Source organism: Canis lupus, chromosome 28 (genome assembly GCF_003254725.2).
Source record: "Canis lupus dingo isolate Sandy chromosome 28, ASM325472v2, whole genome shotgun sequence".
In the NCBI taxonomy this organism is placed as follows: Eukaryota; Metazoa; Chordata; class Mammalia; order Carnivora; family Canidae; genus Canis; species Canis lupus.
The window spans coordinates 40,718,812-40,743,816 of record NC_064270.1 but is presented as its reverse complement, the minus strand read 5'-3'; the positions used below and the strand labels follow the sequence as shown (position 1 = coordinate 40,743,816).

Below are 25,005 nucleotides of genomic sequence, written 5' to 3'. Positions count from 1 at the left end.
TTCCTGAACGCACGGCTTCTCCCGCCCTGTGCTGCCCTGGCCCCGGGCCCCACCGCACACCCTTCTCACCCATCTCCTGCTTCTTCCCGAACGTCCCAGCCCCTGGCCGCCTTGGTGCCACCCCCCGTCCACTCTTCGCCTCCTGGGCCCCGCATCAGGGGCTGCCTCTGTACCAGGGCCCAGAAAGCCTACGCTGCCTCTAAGCTCAGAAAGTCACACAGCTGCCCAGAGACAGCCTCCTGGGTACTTTCCCTGCACCCGGTCCCCCCAACAGTCCTGTCCCCAAGCCTGTGCCCTGAGTGCTCAGGCCCTAAAATCACCAGGTTGCTGCCCTCTTTGGTGCAGACAGCAGGTAGGGCAGGTCCTTACCCCGGTGCCTCCTGCCTAGGAAGTGGGCTGGGTGTTGCAGGGGACATGACTGCCGCGTGTTGAGCTGGGTGCTGCAGGGGACACAGAAGGAGAGTCGAGGAACCTCGCCAGTGCCTGAGGCCTCCGGAGGAGGTGAGACAGGAAGTGGCCAGGGCCGAAGGGAAGAGAGCCCAGTGGGACAGGCTGGTGGGAAGAGCAGGTAAGGAAACCAGAGCATTTGCTGGAGCAAAAGGAAACCCGGTGCCCTGAATGGTGGGGGGACGTGGGGGGAGAGCCAAGCAGTGAGCCCGGCCTCAGAGACCAGAGCAGGCTCCAGGCTCACCTGAGGTCGTGAGAAGCAGCAAAGAGCTTGGAGCAGAGGCCTGACCGGCTACACACGAGACGAGCCCCAGGTTGGGCCCCAGGGGAGACACAGGGATGTGGAGGGCGTAACGGACGTGGGGGCTGTGGGGATGGAGGCGGGAGGCAGCTCCACACCAGTGGTTTGATGGAGGGATCCATGACGGGCAGAGTCTGCTAGTGGGGCAGTGCCTGTCACCTAACACTGACACCTGCCAGCACTCCTCCCACACACTGATGGGAAACTGAGGCACAGGTGTAGAGCACTCAGCACAGCTGGGCCCCAAGGGCAGGGGTGACAAGACCATGCTGGGGCTCCCAGATGCAGAGAGGTGAGCACAGGGATGGCCAGGCGGGGGTGCAGAGTCCAAGCACCATCTCCAGGCTTTGGAAGAAAGATGTCCTCCAGACAGGTGACCGTGGTCTTGGTGGCATGTAGGCTAGACTGCAGGGTGTGGGGTGACCGGGAGATGAAAATGGGGACAGCTGTGCACAGCCCCTATGGAGCTGGGGTGGAGTGGGGGGAGCAGAAAGGCCGGAGGGCAGGCAGGTGGGTGGCAGGTGTGTTCAGGTGTCCCCACCTGCTGGGGCGCCTTTGGGGAAGCCTCAGCCTTCCAGCATGCACCGCCCCCACCTGGACCAGCCTCTGCACCATGAGCCCCGGGGGCCGTGGGGTCAGGAGCCTGGAACTGGCCATGGAACAGTCACACAGCGACTGTTCATCTACACAAACAGATACCCAGGAACCACATGAAAAACAGGCCCAAATCACATCGCGAGAGACTGGCTGCCCCTCGCTGTGCTGCGTCTCTGGGTTCTGAAGGGTTAGTGGGCAGTGGCTTCAGAGCAGGGGAGCAGTTCCCACACGACCAGGTCTCGACCAACTGGTTTGAGCTGCATGTTTCATTTGCACGCACATCCTCTGCTCACACGCACGCACACACGTGTGCACACAGGCAGGCACAGGGAGGCCTGGTCAGGCGTGTACACGAGCCCAGGCCGCGCTGGCCGCCCCGTGTGCCTGGAGCGTGAGCGTTCCACCTCCCGTGCCACCCGCCAACCAGACCCTGGGGCCCGCAGTGTGGCCCAGAGCCCGTCCCGGGAGAGCCCGGGGCTGCGACAGCTTCGAGGCCATCTGCAGCAGAGCTCACCGCAGTGCCGTTGTTGTCACGGAAAACCTCCTGGTTGAAGTAGTGGAAGAGTTTCTTCTCCAGCTGAAGCATGACCTGCAAAGCAAAAGTGGACGTCAGTGTGGGCAGAGTGGGGGCCAAGCCTCGAGCAGAGTCCAGACGCCCCCCAACTCCTGACGGCCGCGGTGCACGGCCCACCGTTCGGGCTTCACTTACCTTCCGGTCATTGTCCGACTCGCGAAATATCAGCTTCACGACTTCATTGGTGTCGGCGGCGCGGACCGTCTGCATCGTGGCCTTTGTGCAGAGAGTCTGCAAAAGACACAGAAGGGACTCAGTCCCCGGGGAGGGGCCCCAGCCTGTGTCCCCTGAAAGCGATCGGCACACCTGGCCTTGCTGCCCTGAGCCCGTCCTTCCCAGGCTGCTTCCGCCTGGCTTCGCACCAACGTGTCACGGGGCCGACACGCCAAGGGGCCACGGATCCGCCCGCACGGAAGCAGGGGCATCAGCAGGTGGGCGTCCGAGGGCAGGCCCGCCGGCAAGTGCCGCGCGGCTCTAGTGGCCCCGGCCTCCCTGTCCACCTCCCTGCCCTGAGCTGTCCCGGAGCGGGCTCACCTCTGACCCCGGAAAGTCTGCTGGGGGCTTCACTGCCCAGGGAAGTCACAGCCGCCTCATGGGGTCCCCAAGGCGGGCTGGGGATGCCCTGCAATGAGATCTGCCCTGGTGGGGGGGCAATGGGACAGGCCCGGGGGTAACAGAGGCCACGCTGGGTCCCAGGCAGAGACTCTGACTGGCTGAGGGACGGGACAGCTGGACAGGCAGGGAGAGGGCTGAGCGAGCACGATCACCCCCACGGCCGCCGGGCTGGCGCGCTCCACAAGGCACACGCAGCTCACTGCCAGGCCACCGCCTGACTACAAACTACCACCAGCTTTGTTGAGAAAATTCCTCTCTTCTGAACCTGGGTGTGCGGCGGGAAAGGCTTGGGGCGGGTGCCAGCGGGCGGCTTGCTGAACGCAGCTCCAGGACGCTGGAGACCCCCACCGGGCTGCTCACCCGGCTCCAGGGCAGGCAGGCACTTAGGAACGTATCCAGCAAAGCAAGTGCCAGGTGCGCCGACAGGGAAGACAGGGACGGCGTCGTACAGAGAAGGTAGGCCGCGCAGACGGGCGAGGACCCAGCGAGCACGCAGGAAGCAGGGCCCCTCCCCCTGCTGACCAGGGTCCATGCACACAAACGTCCAGGACGGGCACGCGGTGGCGGCCTGGGGCTGAGTGCCAGGGGACAGAGGCCGGTCTCTAAACCACAGTTCAACGGAGCTGCTCTTTAAAAAATGACTAGATGATTTTTATTAAAAAAAAAAGAAAAAAAGATGACTGCGAGGAAACAACTGATTTTGACTTTTAAAAACATCCTCCTCTCAAGGGCCCTTGTGAAGTCGTGGGAAACCCTTCACCCAGGGGAGGGCGGCCTCCGCGCAGGGGCGGGCAGGGCAGGTCCCGGTGCGGCTGGAGACCCTTCCTGGGCAGGCTCCACGGGCAGGGACCCGCTGGGATGAGCCGAAGCCTCTCTGCAGCCCGAGGCAGACCCTTCTGGGTTGGCCGGGACGTGCACACGCTGCGCCCAGCATGGGGCAGGGAGGCAGTGGCTGCTGTCCCCAGAAGGGTGGGACCAGGACAGGCCATTGACATTCAGAGCACAGATGAGTTAAGCAGGTCAAGCCCCCAGAGTGGCTTTTGGACTCATGTGTCACAAATCAGTCTGGCCGCCTTCAAACAGTGCGGATTAGAACAAGCGCAGGAACAATCCGGAGCAGAGCGCGGCCACCCTGCCCACCCCAGCGTCCGAGGAGGTCCGGCTCCATCCAGATGCTAATGTGCTTAAGTGGCTTAAGTGCTTCCGTGAATGGGGGAGGGCTGGGGCAGGCAGACGGCCATTGTCGCCACCCCAGGACGCGATTCAGGAAACTCCTGGTTCTTCTCCCAAAGGCATCTGCTAGAAACTTTTAAAAACATTGCTTTATTTAGCCATTTCGGGCGGGCTCCCAAAGGATAAACATCTGATCAGCCAGGCGCCCTGAGAGGGGCCACCCTGCGCCTCCAGCTCTCGGCCTGCTTTCTCCACACCCTCCCACGGAGGCACCTCATTCACCAGGTTTTAAAGAAGTGATCAGGACCCGGCCAGCCCGGCCTCAGCCTCGTCTCCGCTTTCAATCCGCAGTCATGACCACTCATGCAGAAACCTGCAGGCCGGGGCCTTTCCGCTCGCCTACTTACCGAAGGGATTTTTCTTTTGAAAGGAGGAAAAAAAATACCCAAAATGCTATTTTTTAAGCGCCATCTAAGATTTATTTCATGATCAGCTGCCACACGAAGGGGCACCAGATAGGACGGCCCCGCACTTTGTCTTCTTGGCACTCGGAGTGCCCGGGTTTTGTCTTGGAATTTCCCGGGACCGCTGTCAGCAAGCCTGTCCACCTGTCGTGTGGACAATGAGATTCCTGTGTTTCTTCGCAGTCTGGATAACTGCTGGAGTAGGCGGCCGGGACAGGGCACCCCCGGGCCCCGGGTCAGCCCAGGGGGCTATTTCCAGTGTTTTCTCCCACTCCTGAAGTTTACAGCCCACCTGACACTCAGCCACCAGCGCTCAGAGGGGCACAGAGGGGCACGCGTGCCCTGCCCACCCCAGGAGCTAAATTAGCCTGTCCCAAATGCCCCCATTCAACTGCCACTGATGCTCCCCCACGGCCCCAAACACGAACCCAGGCAACAGCTCTGGACCCATACAGCTGGGCCTTGTGGAGTCCACTCCGTATCCGGTGCTGCAGAGGAAGGACCCCGTGCTCCGCAGCAGCACGGACGGTGAACGTGTGCAGCTCAGGCCCCCCGGAGCGCACACGGGCCGCATGACGGAGCCCCAGGGGTGAGGAGCTCTTGGCTCCCAGGATGCCCGCGGTGCCGCAAGGGGCACCTCAGGAAGGCCCTGACTTACGGAGCCAAGCCTGACGGGGGGCAGCCTCGCAAGGGATGTGTCCGTTACAAGTCTGTCCCGACGTCCCGCAGGGCAGGCTTCAGTCCGTGTAGGCAAGAGGCACACAAGCAGAAACCTCTAAACGTAAATTCCAAAAACTCCACGAGGGACAGGAACGAGGTGAGGCAGCCCGAAGCACAGTCTGAAGGTCTTGTTTAAATCAGTCCCTTGCTAACCTGCGGATGAGAGCCGGACCCCATGCTGCGGATCCACCTGCAGAGGCGGCAGGGGAACCCGGCTCCCCCGCCTTTGCCGTCAGCTGCCGTCGTGGTCTCTGCGCGGCTTTGCGCCCAGCGCCCGCAGCCCGGTGCCTCTGGCAGGGGCTGACGCTCTCCAGGAGTTTCCAAAGCACCAAGCACAGCCCGGGCAGGTGAGAGGGCCGAGAGCCGCTGGTCACGGGGGTGTCGAGTGGGACCACGGCGACCCCGTAACAGAGCGCCCGGAGGAAGAACGGGGCAGCGACAGCGGAGCAGTCATGTGGGGGCTCCAGGGACAGGCAGTAGGAGAGCTGGGGAGGGCCTGGGGGGCCGCCGGGTGTGGGGTCTTCAGCCTGGCGCCTGTGGTGGGAGGCGGTGTCCCAGGAAGCAGCCCGGCCCCGGATGTGGGCAGTGGAGGGGGTGGAGGGGGTGCGTGCCCGCGGGCGTGCCCCCCCGTTCCCCAGGGGTGTAGTGGGTCCTTCCCTCCTCGGGGGCAGGCTCCTTGCTGGCTCTCCACTGTCCTGTTTCCCTCCATTCCAGAAAATGCAGGAAGCAACGCACATATTGCAAGCATATTTTGAATTTAAACCTGTCTGCTGAGCACAAGCGGCTAGTCCTCCTTCTGTCGGCAAGGCCCCGTGTGGCCTGGGAACCCGCGTTTGGTCCCCCCCCAACCGCCCCAGAGTCAGGAGGGGTCCCAGTGGGAGCGGGCAGCGGGCAGCGGTCTAGTCTCCCTCAGGCCAAGAAGTAGCCCACCTCCCCCAGGCTCCCTGTCTGGCTGGGAGTGGAGCTTCCTGGAGGGTGAGCAGGGCCACTGTCCCGGGGTCACTATCCGTCTTCTGTGGCGACACGGGGTGGGGGGGCCCAAGGTGGATCCTGATGCCCGTCAGGGATGGAAACCAGTTGGGGCCAGGTGTCCGCAGACTGCTGAACGTGCAGGAAGCGCACGGCGGCCTCTGCTTTCCTTCCCTCCGCGAGGCCCACGGAAACAACCGGTGGAGCCCCGGAGCCCGCTCGGCCTCGTGTCGTTCACACACGTAGGGCAGCTTTGAAGGAAGCACCGGAGGGGATCCTCGAGGAATCACACACCAGCCACCACACACGCTTTCTTTTGTTTTTAAACTGAGATCCCCGGAGGCGGCACCGGAGGGAGAGCCCCGGAGGGAGAGCCCGCAGCGCCCTGCACGGGTGGGCGCCCTCACCTGTCGCACCAGGCAGCTTGTGGGCGAGGCTCCCGAGGTGAGCGCTCACCCGGCTTTCCTGCTCCCGGCAACAGACAGGAAGGGAAGAACCCCTCTGCAGAGGACATCTGATGGTTAAGAGAAGTGTGCGGCTGGCACTTCTCAGATGTCAACACCCAAGGACAGAAGGAGGAGGAGGGGGGAGGAGGGAGGAGGATGGAGAGAGGAGGAGGGGAGGGAGGAGGAAGGAAGAAGGGGGAGGAGGGGGGAGGAAGAGGAGGGAAGAAGGGGGAGGAAGAGGAGGGAAGAAGGGGGAGGAAGAGGAGGGAAGAAGGGGGAGGAGGGGAGGGAGGAGGGTGAAGGAGAGAGGAGCATGAAGGAGGGGGAGGGAGGAGGGGGAGGGTGAAGGAGAGAGGAGGAGGATGAAGGAGGAGGAGGGAGAAGCCCTGAGCCCTGCCCCTGCCGCGTGCCCAGGGACTCCGGAGGACGCGCCCCTCCTCGCTCGAGGCCTGGCGCCCGTGAACTGGTGGGTGGGCTTGAAGACACATTTCCCCCATCGCTCACGCCTTGCCGGGGAAGCGGGACCCTGCTGCAGGCTTTCATCCCCTGACAGCTCCGCACACGACAAGCAGGCCCTCTGAGAGCGTGAAATCGGAAACAAAGGAATGCTCCAGCCTAATTTCAGCCGCAGATGCTCCAGAAAAGCCGCAGGAAAAGCTTGTGGAAGAAATGGGCCTTAAAGCAACGTCTCCAGAGGGGCCAAGGAAGTGGTGCGCCCGGCCGAGGCCGAGGGCGTCAGTCCCAGGGAGGCGCCTCCTTTGGGCCGAGGGCTCTCCAGCCCGCCTGGGACCCCAGAGCCATCCGACGGGGGCCAGTGCTCCCCGGGACCAGCCGTGGGCCGAGGGGCCACCCTCTGGGACCTTCCTGACAAACAGCTACGACAAAATGGCAGCAAAGCCACCCTGAGGAGCGCACGGTAGACGGAAGCAGCCAGGCCTCAGGCCAGCTGTTGGGGAGCAGGGGGGTGGGTGCCCCGGCCCATACAGAGCGGAGCGTGGGAGGTGGGGCCGCTGTGATGAGCGGGCCTCCGCCACCAAGAGGGGAGCGGGGCCACCGCGGGGCATGACCCCGAGTCCTGAACACACGCAAGGGCTATAATGGAGAGCCACCAGCCCATCACTTCGCTGAAGGTTCCAGAATGGAAACCGGTGGCTGTAAGACGCCTGGGTCCCTGGTAGCCTGAGCATCCGGGGGACAGTGCTGGGAAAGGGCGCCTCAGCCGCCGACCGTCCACTTCTCCGTCCCCCTGGGGGTGGGCTCATGCTGCCCCACAGCCGGGGTGGCCGAGGGGCACCTGCAGCGGAGGGGGCTCAGCCCCGGGGACATGGCTGCCGCACAAGCCCGGGAGGCCTGCTGCCCCGAACAGCAAGGACACACCGTGCACGCCCGGCCTGGGACAGCGGCATGAATTCTGGCGGACGTCTCAGCTCCTTCCCTGTCCCACGTGAGCACAACCGTGTACACGGACAGCAGATGTACACGCGTCTACACGGCGTGGGTTCAGGTCACGTCTGTGCACACACGTGCACACGGGCAGCACGTGTGTTTGATGCACACACAGGTGCATACGCTGCGCACCACTCGTGTACACACACACTGGCACCTGCACGCACGTGCACGCCTCCTCGCACAGGTGCACGGCTCCCGGGGGGCAGCGAGGGCTGTGGTAGCAGGGGAGGGCGGCAGGCCTGGGGCCGTGGACGGCCATGTCCTGGAGCTGACCCCTGGGGTTGTAGGATCAGGTCTGCACGGACACACAGAACAGTCCCGGATGGGGCCGGAAGGCAGCTTCCAGGGGAGAGCAGCTCGGGGCTCGTCCTCCCCCGGGAAAGGAACCATCCCAAACGGTCCCCGTCCCGTGCACACAGACTTCCCGAAGACCCTCCAGCGAGCTCTTTCAAAGGTTTTCCCACCAAACCCCTGCACTCCCAGCAGCAAAGAGGCCCCTTACTGTTGGGGAAACACCGCCTCTGAGGACCCCAATGTGCTGATGCCACGGGAGCGAGGGCCCCGCCACTGCGCCCGGGGACACGGGGAGCTGCTGGCGGGTCCTGAGGAGGCGCCGTTATGGGGCTTATGTCAGCGGCGAAGGCACCTTCCCCCTCTCTGTTTCAGACTGTGCACTGTTCATCCAGAACAACAACACCCCATAAAGACCCTTTCATCTCCTCTCCCAGGACGGCTCGGCCGACTCCCGACCAGCCCGGCCACGAGGGCGGGTGCCAAGGAAGCGGCAGCAGCGCCCACGCGCGGGTGCCCTGGGCCAGCCCCACGGTGCCTGTGAGCCCGCGTGGACCACTCAGCCGGCGTTCTGGAAGGGAGCCGAGTGGGCTCTTCTCAGGCCAGGACGGCTCCCGGCTGGGGACACGGGACGTGCTCCGGGTGTGGTCTCGAGAGCCCCGGGCTTCCACGGACACGCCAGGCTCAACCTGGGAGGAGAGGGGGCCGGGGCACCTCCTCCCACCAGCCCGGCTGGCTGATGTCCCCATGGGCTGTGCTGACCCCGAGCAGGAGCAAAGCAGTGTCAAAGCACCACCGAGCAGGACGCGCAGAACAAGGTGTGAGAGATCCGGGAGCACGGGCCTGACCACAAGTCAGAAAATCAAGTTCCCACAACAGGAGGCCACTGACGGGGAAAGTCTTTTTTGTATGATCACGGGAATAATTATTGTGACATCAATCTACCCGCTGGAAATATGAGCTAATTTGTAAGACGAACCTTCTGGGAGAAAATCCCCTCAACGTGACACCCAGAATGGTCATAAGTTTAACATCGTAGTTTAACGCCACAGGCCCCACAACAAAACAGATCAAACAAAGGTCTTTTTTTCTGAAACACTCATTAAATAAATTTAACGATTTAAATGAGTAAACCTTCTGTTTTAAAACAAGACCTTAGGGCAGCCCGGGTGGCTCAGTGGTTAGCGCCACCTTCAGCCCCGGGCGTGCCCCCTGGGTCCTGGGATGGAGTCCCACGTCGGGCTCCCTGTGTGGAGCCTGCTCCTCCCTCTGCCTGTGTCTCTGCCTCAGTCTCTCTGTGTCTCTAATGAGTAAATAAGTAAAATCTTAAAAAAAAAAAAACAAGACCTTAAAAGGCCACACGAGTAAGCTGAGTGATGCGGCTACCGCCCCCCGCACAGGCTCCCGGCTCAGCCACTGCCGACACAAGTGATGCCCGGAGCCGAGGAGGCCGCGGGCCCCGCAGCCCGGTCTACGCTCCTAACTCAGAGGAGACACCCTCGGGAGCACTAGCGTTTGCCAGCGACCCAGGGAGGGGACGGGGCGGGCGGCACACTGAAGCCCCCACCGTCCCGGAGGCGCCATTCCCAACGAGGCTTTCTCCAGATGTATCCCTGTGGCGTCTCCTGGGCACCGGGCGGCCACAGCCGTGGCAGACACCGACCCGCTCCTGGGGGCTCACGTGGGCACCGTGTCAGCGGCCGAGGCTCTGGGGTGCAGGGGCGCGGCTGGGGCTGAGATCAGCAAGCTAAGCGGAGACCAACTGCAAGCCAAGCCAGCACTCCACCGGCACTCGGGGGCGGGGCACAGCGACTCTCCCGGCGGGCGGCCCTGGAGGGGTCCTGGGGAGCTGGCACCGGCTGTGACAGGGCCCCCCAGGCCGAGCGGGAGTGCCTCCCCGGGACGCCGGAGCACCCACGGGAAGGTCTGCGTCGGGGGACAGGGCTCGGGCCGCCGGCCGCACCACTCTCGTTGGCTGTGGTCCTCGGTGCTGTCGAGGGGCGGGGGGCGCACTGCTGTGCTTCTCTCCCGCCCCTTCCAAGGCCATGCTGTTAGCCTGGGGGTGCCCCTCCCCGAAGGGTCCTCGTGGGGCCCGCGTCCCCACAGGCCCACCTGGCACCTGAGCGCACGCACACGTGTCAGTGACTGGCAACTGGTTTTCAAAACAGCCGCCAGCCTCCAAAAACACATCCATCACCATCACTGTCAGGGATGAAGGACGGCAGGTGGATGCGCGGCCGGGCCTCACAGAGACGGGAGCGCCTGGCACTGCTGTCACTCTTTGTCACTGCGGCCAGCTGAGCGCCCCAGCTGCCAGTTGCCACTGCGCAAGGCATAAAACATACCCTCTGAGCGATGCCGCCAGCAGGGCTGAGCTGGAGGCTGCGTTAATAACCAGCTTCATGACGCACGACCCCTCGGAGGGCACGTGACGGTCGTGTCTGACTCGTGTTTTAACTACGGCTTCGGCAGAGCCCCGTCTCCTCAGTCGTGCCCTGCGAGCTCGCTGCAGGGGTCGCCTCGGAGATGGGAATCTGCTGAGTCCTGGGGGGCGGGGTCCTCTCACGCTGCACTCCGGGGACCCTGTACCCTTCCCACCATGCAAATGGCAAGATTCCGCAGCCCGGAGCTAGGGGCCTGCCCCCCCCCCCCCCCGCCTCCCCCGCGGGAGGGACAATCGCTGCCTGTACTTCACGGGGGCCGCAAGCTGCTCACTGGCCCCTCATTGTTTCGGAGGCAGATTTAATTAACCTCTGATGACTCCGGCCAGTGTATGCGACAGCGGCGCCCAGGAGGACAGCGAGGAGCGCCCTCGTCCCGGGCCCAGGAGGCTGACCTTGCCGCTCCAGGTGCGCGATCGGCTGCGGAGTCCACGCCAAGGCCAGCGTCGGCTTCGAAGGGCACATTCCAGAGGAAGAGCCCTGCCCAGCGGACGGACGGACTCTGCACGCTCTGGCAGGAGGGGCATCCCCACCCCCGACGCCTCCCTAGGCCTCCGGAACACTCACAGCCGTGCACCGTCCAGGGCGCTCCTGCTCCCCAGCCGCGCTGACCTCGGGCCATCTGAAAATATGCATGGGCCCCTGTGCCTGAGCTGAGGGCTCAGACCTCCTCCAGAGCCAGGGCCGAGGCCGCATGGCCTTCTCCCACCCCAGGACCCCGTTCACAAGCACTGAATCTGGGTGTCCACAAATGGCTGTTGTAAGAGGGGTCCCTGCTGACCGTCCGCCTGTCCACCCCGGGAGGAGGAGGAGGGACAGTGCCAGGCTCAGGCCAAGGCCGGTGTGGGCAGCGTGGGTCAAGCCCCTCCGGGCTTCCCTCTGACCCGTGTCCTTCCTGGGCCCTGCTATGGTTTGGAAGGAGAGGCCAGTCCCCCACTCACCTCCGCGGCACAGCAGACGTGCAGAAAGCACTCTGAGCTGGTAGGTGGGCAGAGGACGCCTGTGCTCATCCAGGCCCCTCCTCCTGGGTGCGCACACCCGGCAGCCTGCCTGGGGCCGCACCTCTGCCCTGTCTACACTGCCGATCTCACTGACACCCCTGGAGGACACCTGAGACCCCAACAGGACCCCACAGCTCCCAGCCAGGCCTCGCCTACAGGAGACCCATTCCCAAACATGCCCTGCTGGCCCCGAGCTGGCACGACGGTCCAGACACGGATGCCTCTGGAATAGGGCTCTCCTGCGGAAGGCAGGTGCTTCTGGGACAGGGTGGCGGGAAGCACAGACGCCCTGGCGGACTCTGCTCTCAGGTTGCTTTTCAGACTCTGGGGGTCACAGAATGGACGGAAGCCCAGCAGGAAGGGCAGACAAGGTGCAGGACTCGGCCCACAGGCCGCCCAGGGCCCGGGGCCGTCCCACTCGCTGGGCAGATGCACCCCCACGGCTCTCCCGGCAGCCAGGTCATCGCCACGGGGGGCTGGGCTCTGTGTCCACCCAGGGGTGCAGAGCAGGCCCCACGCAGGAAACACTCGCTGGACAAACGGGGAAGAGACACCAGCTCTGGAGCAGTGGCTGGAAACTGAGCAAGATCAGAGTATCCAACCTGCCCACGGCGTCTGTGAGACGGACCCACCCGTGCAGGCCGCTGAAAACAAAGCACTAGCTCTGACCTCCCGGGGGTGACCCGGGGTCCCTCCTGACACCTGCCGCTGCAAAGACAGGAGACGAACTCGGGAACGTGGCAGGCGGCAGGAAGCGGCGCAGCCAAGACGGGCCGCCCACAGGACCCCGCGGCCCCCAGCCTAGTGACGCAGGCCGGCCTCCCGCGTGTTCTGTAAGGGGGCCGCCCGGCGCAGTCAGCCCGGAGGGATGCCGGCCGCTGTGTCCCCGTCCCGCGTCCCGGGGGAAGCCCCGGCTCAGCAGTGCAGGCCCAGCGGGCGCCTGGGTGTGACCTGCGGGGCCCGCGGCCCGGGGCGTGGTGCTTCACGTGACGCCCGATGCCCGAGGCTCAACGTAAAGTGCTTCTCCCCACGGGGCCCCAGGGATGAGCATTTCTAACAAGCTCCCCGTGACAGGAAGCGGCGGCGGTGCTCACCGGTCCCTCCCGTCACATCCTCACCACACAGTTACTTTGCACGACAATCAGAAGCAGTGAAGTGGGTCAGAGGCCCAGCGAGAGCCGGCCCCTCAGAGCGCGGGGCCCTGAATCTGCATTCGCGGAGGCCGGACTCCTGGACGCCCCTCCTCGACCGACCGCTCGAGGTTGGCTCTGGCGGACTCACACACTCAGGGTTCCCACAAAACTTCTGTTACTTGTTTTTGCAGTTAAAACCCCTTTTAAAAAGCCAGGCCAGGCCATTAGCAGATTCCGATTTTTCCCAAAGAGGTACTTACGCGGTATTTTAAAATTCGGTGACCGAAGACACCTTAACCAGCGCCACTAAATTAACCGCCAAGGAAAGAAGTGTGTTCTTTTTCAGTGCAACTTATTTTTAGGTAAACCTCTCCCAAGAAGCGTGTTTACTACGTTAGTGTTCGGTCCATCAAGTGAGGCGGGCGTGCTGATCTGTTCCGCGCTGTCGGGCCGAGGAGTGTCCCTCAAAATTGGTGTCCACCCAGACCTCAGAACGTGACCTTATTTGGAAGTAGGGTCTTTGTGGGTGTAATTAGTTAAGGACCTCGAGATTAAACCAGGCTGGATTTGGGACGGGCTCCAAGGCCAGTGGCTGGGGTCCCCCCGAGGGGACGGTGAGGACAGAGGTTGGGACAGGCCACATGATGACAATAAGCTAGAGGTGCACTGGGGCCACCAATGAGCCCCATGACCCCTGTGACCTTCTGAGGCCGCCCTGCACCCTCCCTGTCCGTCTCCCCACTGTGAGTCCTGGGTGTCCCTGCTCTCGGCCCCCCTGTGGTTCAGGCCTCAGGTCCCAGGACGTCCAGGCACCTACAGGCCCCTGGTACCTCCCAACACCATCGCCGTGGGGCTTCCCAGCAGAGCAGTCAACAAGGACCTGGGGGCACACGTAAAAACATTCAGCGTTAACCGAGCTCCTTGAAAGGGGGAGCCCCACACGTGCAGGCTGATTCCCCCCAGGACTTTGCACCTGGCGTCACAGGCACACAGGACACGGGACCGGAGCTTCTCCCCATCAGCGCTCCAGAAGTGCAGGCGGCTGACCTCTCTGCGTCTGCTCAGTGCGGCTGCGCCTCAGTCCACTGCCCCAGGGCGGGGGGGGGGGCGGGGGCAGGACCCTGAGCTACTGGGGCCCCAGGGCCAGCCCAGCCGACAGTAGATGAGGACCCCACAGGCCCCACGGGCAGCAGGCATGGGCGGTTCCACTTTTGAAAATCAGCTACTGACGGAGCCCCACCCCGAAAATAGCATTTCAAATAATGCTTCCCTGCGTCAGGCAGTTTTGACGGCAACGTCATCAGAGGGAAGAGCCTCCTTTATTTCCTGCAGGAAGTGGGGGGAGGCTGTCATTAAACCAGGCAGCCTGTCAGATGTTGGTGCTCACTGATCTGGAACGTTCCAGGCCACGTGCAGCCTGAAGATTCATGAAGGTCTGCAGAGATCTCGATGAGAACGTGTCCGCTCTCGGGAGCTGCCCCCAGTTCACAAGACGGCCCCTCCCGCCGGTGACCACCTGTGTGCAGGGGCCCCACGCTGCTGAGGCCACGGGGCAGGGGAAAGGCATCCGTGCGTCCGCCCAGAGCAGTCGAGTCCGGCAGCCGGCGTCCTGCAGCGCCAGGGCCGCACACCCTCCCAGCACTCGGTGATGTCCGGGTGTGTCCACAGGTAGCTCTGTGGGCCCGCCCCGCGGGGTGCCGTCACATTAATCACAAAGAAGAGAATTTCAATACATTCGTCATCTCTGTGGAACGACGGGCAGCCCTGACTTTACAGAACGGCGTCTCAGAGAACGGACGACCACCGTGTGGCTGCGTCTGTGCAGGGGACCTGGAGGGAAGGTGATCGCCTGGAGGCCCCCATGTGTTCACCCGGGGGGCGGGCGCTGCACTCTGGGCAGGCCCCGAAGGCTGGCCTGGGGTGGGCTGTCGGCCTCCTGGGCAGGTGCGGTGGCGGGGGGTGGGTCTCCCCTCTGCTGCAGCGGGTGTGGGGCTGCGGTCACTGCTGCCAGGGCACACGCCGGAACCTTGGCCCCGAGCCAGAGCCACAGCCTCCCCTCCCGACTGCGGAGGTGACACTCGAGGTCACGCAGCTGGGACCAGGCAGGGCTGAGGCTTTCTATCTGCACCTGTCCACCGGGCATCCCGCCAGGGGCCCTGTGGGTGTACCTGGGGACACGGGACACGGCCTCCAAGCCCCCGGATAGAGCGGCACCTGTGAGTTTTTAAGTGGAAGAGAAGGACTGGTTTACAGCGTGGGCAACGGGAAGCGATGGGCCTGCCACTGGCCCCGCCCCGTCCCCAGCGGTGTCTCCAAGGCTCTACAGCTGAGGACAGAACCTCTGCGGCAGGATGCCGTGTCCCGGGGGACAGCAGCTGCGGAGGCCTGCAGGACCCCGTCCATTTCTGTGTCCAGCAACGGCCCCCCTTCAACAGTAAAACATCTTTATTGGGAACGTTTGCTTTATATACTAGCAGTGAGCGCGGCGGGGCTGAGCTTGCCTGCGGGGGGCGCACCCGCCTCGGCAGCTCCCGCGAAGACCCGACCTGGGCCAAGGCCCCCCACGAGGTGGGGAGCAGGTGCCTACCTCCACCACGGACTTGGAGTCCAGCCGGAAGTTGAAATCGCCAAACACAAAGTAGGACACTTTCTCGAATCGCTGGTCGATGATTCTGGGAGGAGAGAAGGACACCACGTTACCGCCACGCCAGGCCAGCCGCTCTCTCGGCCACGCGCCCCTCGCACGCCCTCCCGCGCACTCCCAAATGGCACGGGGACCACGCCGCGTGCCCAGCAGACAAGCGCAGCTCCCTCTGCACCGACACGCGTGTGCTGCCAGCGCATCCTCACACGTGGAAACTGCATCTGGTGGGAAGGGCAGCTGGCGTGGGGAGCAGTGAAGGCCGGGGCCAGGGACTCGGGGGAAGGACGCGGGCCGGGGCCTCCCCCCCGGCACCTCCACGGCTCCTCCCAGGCGGGTCGCACGCTTGTGCTCGCTCTGGAAGTGTTCACACATCATCCCCATTTCCAGGTTTCAAACGTGTAAAGCACAGCAACTGCATCTTTTTAAAAAAAGTGTGGCACTGCTCGCTTGGAAACAATTTTTTCACCTATTTTAAGTCGACCACAGTCCACTTCCTCGCTTTCCAGAAACACACACACAGCAAGTGTGCGACAGCCACGGCGTCAGCCAGGAGGCCCCTCACAGCCGCACGAAGACTGCTCCCTCTGCGCGTCCCCAGCGAGCAGCAGCAGCGATAACGACCACCGACCACCACCACCGACCACCACTGTTCACTCCTGACGCAGAGCAGAGCGTCGCTTACTTCCGGCGGGAAAGCAGAGTGCGCAGCATCGCCAACTGGACGAGCAGCGGAGCGGGGCGCCTGGCTTGGAGGGAGGGACGGGCAGGGAGCAAGGCCCCCGCAACGCTGCCCGGCCGTGGCTCCACTCACGCACTTGCTGGGGCGGGGCTGTGGGCCTGAAAATCCGATGTCGTCAGGCAGGCAGAGGCCAGGGGCACAGTTTCTGCCATGTTAACTCGGAAACTCCCTCTAGCAACGCCTCTCCGCTGCCAGCAGTGCCTGGGCCAGCTGGACGTCATGCTGGGGCTCCGCGTCCCCCTGCCTGGACTGTCCCCCTGCCTCGGGCACCACTTGCCACCGTGACCTCCTCACTCGATGCATTAGCTTGGGAAACAGAAGGGACCAGGCACAGGACCATGTGCCGCCGCCTGGCTCTGCAGCGTTCTCCTGGGTCGCAGGGTCTCCGCAGGCCGTGGCTGCTGCCCTCCTAGCACTGGAGGGCGGCAGGGCATGTGGGGTCCTGGCATCCTGGTGGCTTCCAGACCCCTGATGGTGCACAGTGAATTTGTTGACACCATCGACCCATCCTGTCCCTGGAAACGAGCTGTGCTTGTGCTGGAGTCTGTGCCCTGGTCCCCTGGGCCTCGCAAGGACGCTGCCTGGTCAGGTACCTGTGGAATGTGTGTCTTCTGTTCTTATTTCTGTTTTTCCTTTCAGATTCTCTCCAGTTTCTGTTTGAATCCCAGGAGCCTCCAGGGAATTGGTGAGAACCCACCCTCGGTCCCTGGCTGGTCTCTGGGATGTTCACGGGGCCTCCAGCTGCAACTGAGGGTCTGCCCCCTTGGGGGTGGCGAGCAGGCCCCTGGTTGTGCGTCCTGTCCAGGAGGCCTGCCCACCCCGGGCCGGGCAGGGCTCCCCTTCTTCCCTCTCCAGTTGGCCTTTAATTTGTCTGGAATCACAGTGTGAAGTCGGGATCTCAGGTATCGATTTTCCCGCCCATCGATCGACTGCTGTTTGTTAAACGTTCAATCCTCTTCCGTCACTTCATGGAGCACAGAATTCCCCAAATCATGTGGCCCCAGGCCCTGCCCCGCACGCCTGCAATCAATGCGACTTTCCACACAGACGCCCTTCCCGCTGACGATTCCTCTAAGACCAGCTCAGCTACCTTCGTGTTCTGCTCCCATCTTTTTTTTTTTTTCAAAAGATTTATTCATTTATGATAGACATGGGGGGGGGGTGCAGAGACACAGGCAGAGGGAGAAGCAGGCCCCATGCGGGGAGCCCGATGCGGGACTTGATCCCGGGTCTCCAGGATCAGGCCCTGGGCCGAAGGCAGGCACCGAACCACTGAGCCCCCCAGGGATCCCCCTGCTCCCATCTTAATCGCCGTATCATCTAGTCGTGTTGCACAAAACATCCTGTTTTCCCTTCTAATTGGAGTAACTTTCCGCTTATGCACACATTTGAAGACAAAAGGCCATACTCAAGAGACCCCGAGGGTGCAGCCAGCGGGAGACTGAAGACACCCCGAGGGTGCAGCCAGCGGGCCCCCTTCCTGCCCAGGACGTAGCGCTCCCGGGAGGAGCGGCGGGCGCTGAGGGGCCAGGACCGGCCTCCCCGCCGTCCTCTCCCGCCCTCAGGAGGCCTCGGCTGCTTCTGCCGCTAAACATCCTCAGAAACCAAGCCCGTGGGGGCCCGTGCAGGCGCCTGGGGAGGCCCCTCGAGCGTGGGCAGCAGGACACGCGGGGGTCCAGGCCCGCAGCACGGGCCGGGGAAGGAGGCGGCCGGGAGCCTGCAGGAGGGAGGGCGCCTCGGCCCAGAGGCTGGCACGCGGCGGGCGGTGCGGGCGGTGCGGGCGGTGCGGGCGGTGCAGGCGGTGCAGGTGGTGCAGGTGGTGCAGGTGCTGCGGGCAGGGCGGGTGCGGCGGGGGGGGGGGGGGCGCCGTCCGCAGGCGCAGGTGGGCCGGGGCGTCCCGCGGGCCCGTCCCAGGCTGTGGCGGGGCAGGCGTCCGTGGCGGGCGGGCCCAGCGGCGGCCCGCGGCTCCCCGACCAGCGACCAGCGACCAGCGACCACCGCAGGCAGGTCCCGCCGGCGCAGGAGCAGGTCCCCGGGGTCACGGGCCGGGCCGCCCACATCCTCCGCGCGGCCTCACGCCTCTCGAGTGCGCTTCTCTTCACTCTCTTTTCAGATATTTTTGAGAAAAACTAAACCACGGCGACGCCCCGGCTCGGCTCGCGCCCGCTGGGGGGCACCGCGGGCCGCAGCCGCGACACCTCGAGGTCAAGGAGCCCCGACCCGAGGCCTCGCTTCCGGCGAGGGGGCGGGGCGGGGCTCCAGGGGGCGGGGCTTCGGGGACGGGGCGGGGCGAGGCCCGGGGGCGGGGCGGGGCGAGGCCCGGGGGGCGGGGCTTCGGGGACGGGGCGGGGCGAGGCCCGGGGGGCGGGGCTTCGGGGACGGGGCGGGGCGAGGCCCGGGGGGCGGGGCTTCGGGGACGGGGCGGGGCGAGGCCCGGGGGCGGGGCGGGGCGAGGCTCCGGGGAACGACGCCCGCCGCGCAGGTGCCGGCCGCCGAGGGGAGGGCGTTCGCGCCCGTTCGCGCCCGTTCCCGCCCGTTCCCGCCCCCGGGAGCCACGGGGAGCCCGGCCCGACCCCGAGGCCGCTCGCAGGGCAGCGCTCAGTCCGCCCCCGCGACGCCGACCGCGTCCAGGTCCGACCCCCGACGGGACGGGACGGGTTTCAGGAAGCGCAGGGGCGTCCGGCCTCCAGCGTCCCGCGGCCCGCCCCGCCCCGCCCCGCCCCTGCCCTCCGCCCCGCCCCGGGGACCCGAGGGTCCTCCCAAGCTCTCCTTAGAACCGGAGACCCGACCGGGCTCCCGCCGCTCCCGTGGACGTCAGGGCCCGCGCTCATTCGTAACCCCCTCCCCTCCCCTCCCCTCCCCTCCCCTCCCCTCCCCTCCCCCCCCGCCCTCCCTCCCCTCCCCCCTCCCCCGCCTCCAAAGGTCGCGGCAAGACGGAGGGGCTGTCAGGGCGGAGGCAATCACCTGAGTGCCAGGCCGCTGCCCTCCCGCGCTCACTTTTAATTTCAATAGAGTGCCATTTGGACCAAGAGAAAAAAGTTGTTTTAAAATTAATTACCTTGTCAGACGCTATTATGATTAAAAAGTAGGCCCACATCAATATCATGCGCCTAATTCAAAAAGAGAATTACAAGAAGAGCCATAAAAATCAATTTTTTAGGCCTTGAAAACAGAGTCTCGCCGTGTTTTGACAGGCGATTCCATTACGTGACAAGCCACGCTGACATGTGCCGTGTCCCGGAGGCCGCTCAGGAGGGGCCACGCGAGTCCCCAGGAACAGGCCACGTCCATCCTCCGAGCATGGAGACGACGTCCCAAGGGAGTGGGGCTCCCGCTGCGGACGCTGGTGCCGCGGCTGGTGGCTCTAGGCACGTGGCACCGACAGCGCGGGGGCACACAGACTCGTGTCACCCCGAGAATCTGGCACAGTCTGGAAAGGAAGCAGGCGCCAGTCGGTCCAGGCCGCGGGCTCGCTCCCCTGGCTTTCCCCTTTCATCTATGGCACACGCAGGGATCACACACGGACACGGGGTGACCAGCATCTGCACTCGTTCCCGGATCCACACGGACCACAGCCCCTGCTCACGCGGTTCTAAGCAGCCACAACACCCACCCGGAGGCTCCCACACAGGGTGGAGCTTCTGCGGTTTGCTGCACAGGCGTCTAAGCTGCTCTTACTGAGCAGACCAATCTGTTTTCCCTTCTAGTGACGGACAAAGATTTTCCACAACCTCCATGGGCATGTGGGACGTGTGTGGGGCACGTGTGGGGCACGTACAGGGCACGTACGGGGTGTGTATGGGGTCAGCAGCTCTCAGGAGGACAGTTGCCCAGACAGGACACAGGCCAGCACCAGGGAACCTGCGGAGGTTTGTGTACAAGGCTCTGAGGCAGACAGAGGATCTCACAGATGGATGAGGGGGTGTTTGAAGGGCCCGTGCCACCGTCAGGGCACCCACAGGCCTCAACGGCCCCTTTGGTGTCAGGCAATGCCCCAACAACGCACCTGCCCAAGGGGCACAGTGACGGCTGCTGACCAGCCCTCCCAGGCCAGGGCATCTGGCGGGCCTAGTGGACTGAGGCCATGGCACCCGAGGGCCCCAAGGTGGGGAGCTCCGTGGCTCGGCCCCAGGGAGCCATGGCAGGTACGGCAGGTAGCCCTCAGAGAACCGGCTGTAGGCATCAGCATGTCCCTGGTTTGAGGGCAGCCGCTGGTGCTGGAGGCCCAGGTGGCCCACGATCCCTGTCGCAGGCATGGGATCGGCTGGAGCAGCCACAGCACGACTCGTGCTCTCACTGGCGATACTGGAATCACAAAGTCCGCTCTTTCCTGCTACCTGTCTCCTGCCCCCCACACCCCCCCCCCCGCCGGGAACTATCGCCACATTTCCAAAACCTGCCTCTCATCCTAGCAGCTGGAGCCTGAGCCAGCTGTTAGCAAGAGACCCTGAGGCCCTGCTGAGCCCAGGTCTGTGTCCCTCCCCCAGATTCTCAGGTCGAGGCCCCGACGCCCCTGAGGTTGGCCATGGGCCAGTCACGGCATTGGGGGTGACGAAGGTGAGATGGGGTCTGAAGGGTGGGGCGCCCTGGGGAGCAGACACCAGCATGCTCTCCTCCTCGTGCAGACACAGCAGCCAGGTAGCCGCGTGCCCACCAGGCAGCGGCTCCTCACCAGGACCCAGGCAGCTGGCACAGGCTCTCGAGGCTGCGAGCAGTGAGCGTGTCGTTGCAGCCACGGGTCTGTGGCACTCTGCATAGCAGCCTGAGATGACGAGACAACCTGAGCCCCCTCCCGGGCCTCGGTGTCCTCGCCGCCACTGCGACGGGGCCCCTCACGCCAGGATTTCCCAGTGATCAAGTCCCTGGTCCTCCTGCCCACTGTCCCCCAGCAGCAGCCTCTCCCGGGGGCAGAGCTGCAGGGCGCTCGCTCGCTGTGAGCCTCGGGCGGGGCTCCTGCTCAGGTTCCTGCAGCGATTCTCATTGTCACACCCATTTTCTACGCTGAGAACCACCTCTCGAGCCGCTCAGATACCACCACGAACCAGACCATCGGCACAGGAGATCTTGAGTGTCCGTCGGGACAAACGAGAGCCAGTCTGGGAGAGCCGACTATGCCTCGGAGGCCTTCGCCACCAGCAAGTGCAGCAAGCACGGGGAATTGCGAGCCACGCCAAGGACGCCCGCAGGATGCCCAGCCGCAGCTCGAGACGTCGTCCTGTTGGCAAACACGGAGAACAAGCCAAACGCCAACGTAGTGGTCGAGTGCGTAGGCGGCAAGTGCGTGACGAGTCCCGGAGCGGAAGCTGGATGGAGGCTCCGTGCAGAATGCCCCCGGCGACGCTCGGCACATGCGGCTGAGGTGCTTCCAGAGGCTTCCACGTGTGGAGGGGCACATGGCGCAAACGTGTGTGGCCAAGGCCTGCACGGGTGTGCACAGGACACACAGACAAGGGGCGGCGGCACCCACACGAGTGTCAGGAAAGGAGGGCTGAGGACGCATGAGCCACACGGAGACACCAGAGGTGGCTGAGCCGGGGCAGGGTGCGCGCTGTCCTTGGCGTCTTGTATGCTCTTCTGGACGCTGGGATTTGTTTTCAGTGAAGTAAAATAAAGGACAGATCACAGACCACGGCGACTGAGACGTAAGGGACACTGAGCTCATTCTGCTGGGTCTGCAACTGGACTTCACGCGTCCTCACTGGGCGTGTTCCTACCCGGCACCGTGAGCACGCAGCGGCCCAGGGCCTACGGGCTGGGCGGGGTCGAGGGCGCTGGCCCCTGCAGCTCCACGCTGCGTCACGCCCACGCGACAGCGGCCACCGCGGCCTCCAGGCTCCAGGCCTCCCTGGGCACTCAGAGCAGGGAACCAGGTCGCGGGAGGCAGCTCTGCGCCTGGCCACGCGGAGGGGGTGTCCCGAATGACCCAGGTCTTTAGCCGTGCTCGCCTTTGCCTGCAGACGCAGCGGCTTTTCTTCTGCCCGCTGAACAGCCAAGCGAGTTCTGGGAACGGCCTGAAGAGAAACGTTTAGGTTGGAGGGGTCTTTGAGCAGCTGACAGCTGAGTGATGGCCGCCCGGGAGGCCACAAAGGGAGCGGGGCGGCGGGGCGCATCACGTCGCCTCTCCCTGGGAAACTAATTGCTCCCAATTGTTCCGAGCAACATTATTTTTCTGGCAATCATTTCCTTTGAATGCCCAAAATGAGCATGAAACAGCTCTTTTGCCTGGACATAAAAGTTAAATGTCCCAATGTTGATCAAATTAACTTGAGCGCCGGGACAATGGACTGTATTTCTGAGAAAATAATGGGGGGACAACGGGGCGCTTCATGCCAAGATTTCACAGTTGTAATGTAGAATGTTCTGTTGAACTAGGCCAGGCCACGTTTCAAAGGGGAGACAGAAGAGCCCTGTCACTTGTGGAAAAAAATCTCATTTCACGGCCGAAAGCTTGGGGAGACGTCAGGAAGTTCTGGCGCTGGCAGCTCAGGGAGGACGGTGCTCCGAGGTCTGCTCCTCTTCCACCCCAGGACGCTCCCCAAGTGCTCGCCCGTGTGTGCGGGAGGCGCACCGACCCGTCCCCAGGGCGGCATGGAGGTGAGGCGCTCCGGGGAGGACGGGCCCCAGGGTGCACACAGGCCTCCCAGACCCGCACTCCCTGTTAACCAGGGGTCGCCGCCTCTAACGTCTCTTGAGGTTAAAAGCAAAACATTTGTGAACTGCACAAAAAACACGGAGATGATTATTTGTAATAAAGCCCAGAGGACCCCATGGGCTGCGCTTTGTTAACACAGGGTCACCCTTGGAAGTCTCGACGGGATTCCTTCCCAGGAGTCCCAGGCTGCGGCCAGCGTCGGCCCAAGGGCCATATCCTGCACGAGTGCTCCCTGGCGCCCACGGCTGGCACGGCTCGGGGGTTACACACTTCCGAAGAGTTTGTCTCTTCAGTTTTGTTAAGGTAAGTTTTTAGTTTGGAATAAACTGAGATTTACAGAGAAGTTGCACAGGCAGCACCAGGTGCCTCTCAGTTTCCACCCAGGCTTCCCACCCCCGGCGCTGGGGGCCGGGGCGCCAGGCTGCTGTGCCACCTCTGCCCGGCCGACGCCACGGGGAGACGACGCCGGGAAAGGCAGGCGCCCCTCTCAGGAGCCTCCTTGCCGTCTCCCCGCGTCCCCACAGAGCGCGGCGGACAATGCTCCCAGAGGTTCCCAACGCCGTGAATGGGGCACTGTTGGTGGCAGCGTCCATTCAAAGGGCCAGCGTGGCATTGTCTTCCCAATCGGCAGAGCAGAATGCAGTCTGCTGGTGGCTGCCAAAAGGTTAGCCGCCCCGATGAAAGGAGGGCCCGTTATTCACCGCGGCTACAGAGCTGCCCTTTGTGCCGGGCGGCCCGGCCCTGCACGCCGGAGGTCCGGATCTGCGGCTGGCTGAGCTCCCCACAGAAGCGATTCATGGGAATGCAAAGTCGCAAAAAAGTGCCCCGAAACCCAAAGCCTGCTTTCCCGGAGGCCCTAGAGGAACGGCGGTCTGGGGCAATGACACATTTAACGGCAGAGCCCGGTGACAACCTGACTACAGGCCCCAGGACCAGATTGTTCGGGGATATGTCTCGGCCCCCAGACGCCGCGGGAGGTCCCGGCGCGTGGGTGCAGCCAACACAGAGCCCGTCGGGCCAGGAGGGCCACACATGGCTGTGCCTGGACCAGCCTGGCTCCCGGACCGGGGCTCACTGTTGCACCTACAGCACCGCAGGCAAGCGGTCTGGAGCAGGGAGCGGCCCCCGGCCCCTTCGTGCCGAGCCCCCGCCAGAGCGCTGCTCCCCTGCACCGGACGCACCTGCACGTCCCTGTCGTTTTTGCTTCTGCGACTAGACGGCCAGGCGCCGGCAGGTCAGTGCCCGCCCGAGTATTGGTGCCTGGGTGGTGCCGGCATTCTCACGGCATAGACACAGCACTGCTGAGGCCGGCACGTTGGGGGCCCTCCAGAGTGGGCCCGGGAGAGAGCTAGGGGCGGGGAGCCCCGCCGCGGGCGGTCATGGGCCGGCACGCTGGGATGCGGCTGGGATGCGGCGCCAGGCCCCACCCTGCATGCCCGGACCTCAGGTCGGCATGGGGCCCAGCTCCAAGAGCGCCCAGCCTGGGTCTGGGAGGACCCCCAAAGAGCAGCCAACACAGAACCTGTCCTGGGTTAAAGGCCAGGCCCTCAGCGAGCAGGACCAGCAGCAGCAGCAACCAGACCCCACGTCCCACAGTCGTGGCTCCTCTGTGCAGGCCGGCAGGTGGCAACAGGACCAGGGTGCCCAGACAGGTAAGGTCCCTGGAGGTGAACGGACGGCCACTGTCCCACACCTTCCAGCTCCCTGTCCAGAGCACGTCCCTGCTGGGCCCCGTGAGCCATCCTGAAGGACCATGCATGTGTCAGGTGAGGCCCCATGCAGGCCGGGGCCAGGGCCAGGGCTGAGCTGGGGGCCGGGGGTGGGGGGGTGCTGGGTGCAGGAGGAGGGGTCAGAGGTCAGAGTCTAGTCCTTGGCATGTTTATGCGGATGCGTAACTCCGTGCCCTCGCACAGACACAGAGGTGGGGGTGGCAGGGACCCCAGGAAATTTGAGATTGCCGGGGCAGATGTGGGGAGATCCTGTCAGCAGTGACCGCTCTTGCAAGGTCAAGTGGGTCACTGGCATCATGCAGGCGGGGGAAGCTGGTAGGGGAGGGCGTGGGTCTGAGGTCCGGGGAGGACAGCCCCACAGACGCAGGCTGCCAGGCTGAGCCTAAGCGAGAGGTCCACCTGCAAACCCAGGGGGACGCTGGGCCAGGACCACACGTACCCTGTCAGTCGGGGTGCGAGGGGCGGCCTTTCCTGCCCAGATGCCTGCCAGCCCCGACCCTGCAGAAGGTCACACAGCAGGGTCACAGGCAGCTGGCAGGCCTCCCGGGTCCAGAGTATGAGGCTCTGAAAACCAGCAGGAGGGAGAGTGGGGGCGGGGTGGGCAGGGCCCGGGCCGCAG

General features: G+C 64.2%; 1 protein-coding gene across 3 annotated transcripts in view; it reads right to left on the bottom strand.

Moving 5' to 3' along the window:
- Window positions 1-25,005, bottom strand: part of INPP5A (inositol polyphosphate-5-phosphatase A) — a 159,025-nt gene that overhangs the window by 19,303 nt on the left and 114,717 nt on the right. For all 3 annotated transcript variants that reach the window (XM_025467712.3, XM_035707959.2, XM_025467713.1), the window contains 3 exons: window positions 15,209-15,293; window positions 2,055-2,150; window positions 1,860-1,934 (listed from right to left, as the gene is read on the bottom strand). In XM_025467712.3, the coding sequence (XP_025323497.1) occupies window positions 1,860-1,934; window positions 2,055-2,150; window positions 15,209-15,293 (256 nt within the window). The remainder of the gene's footprint in view (window positions 1-1,859; window positions 1,935-2,054; window positions 2,151-15,208; window positions 15,294-25,005) is intronic.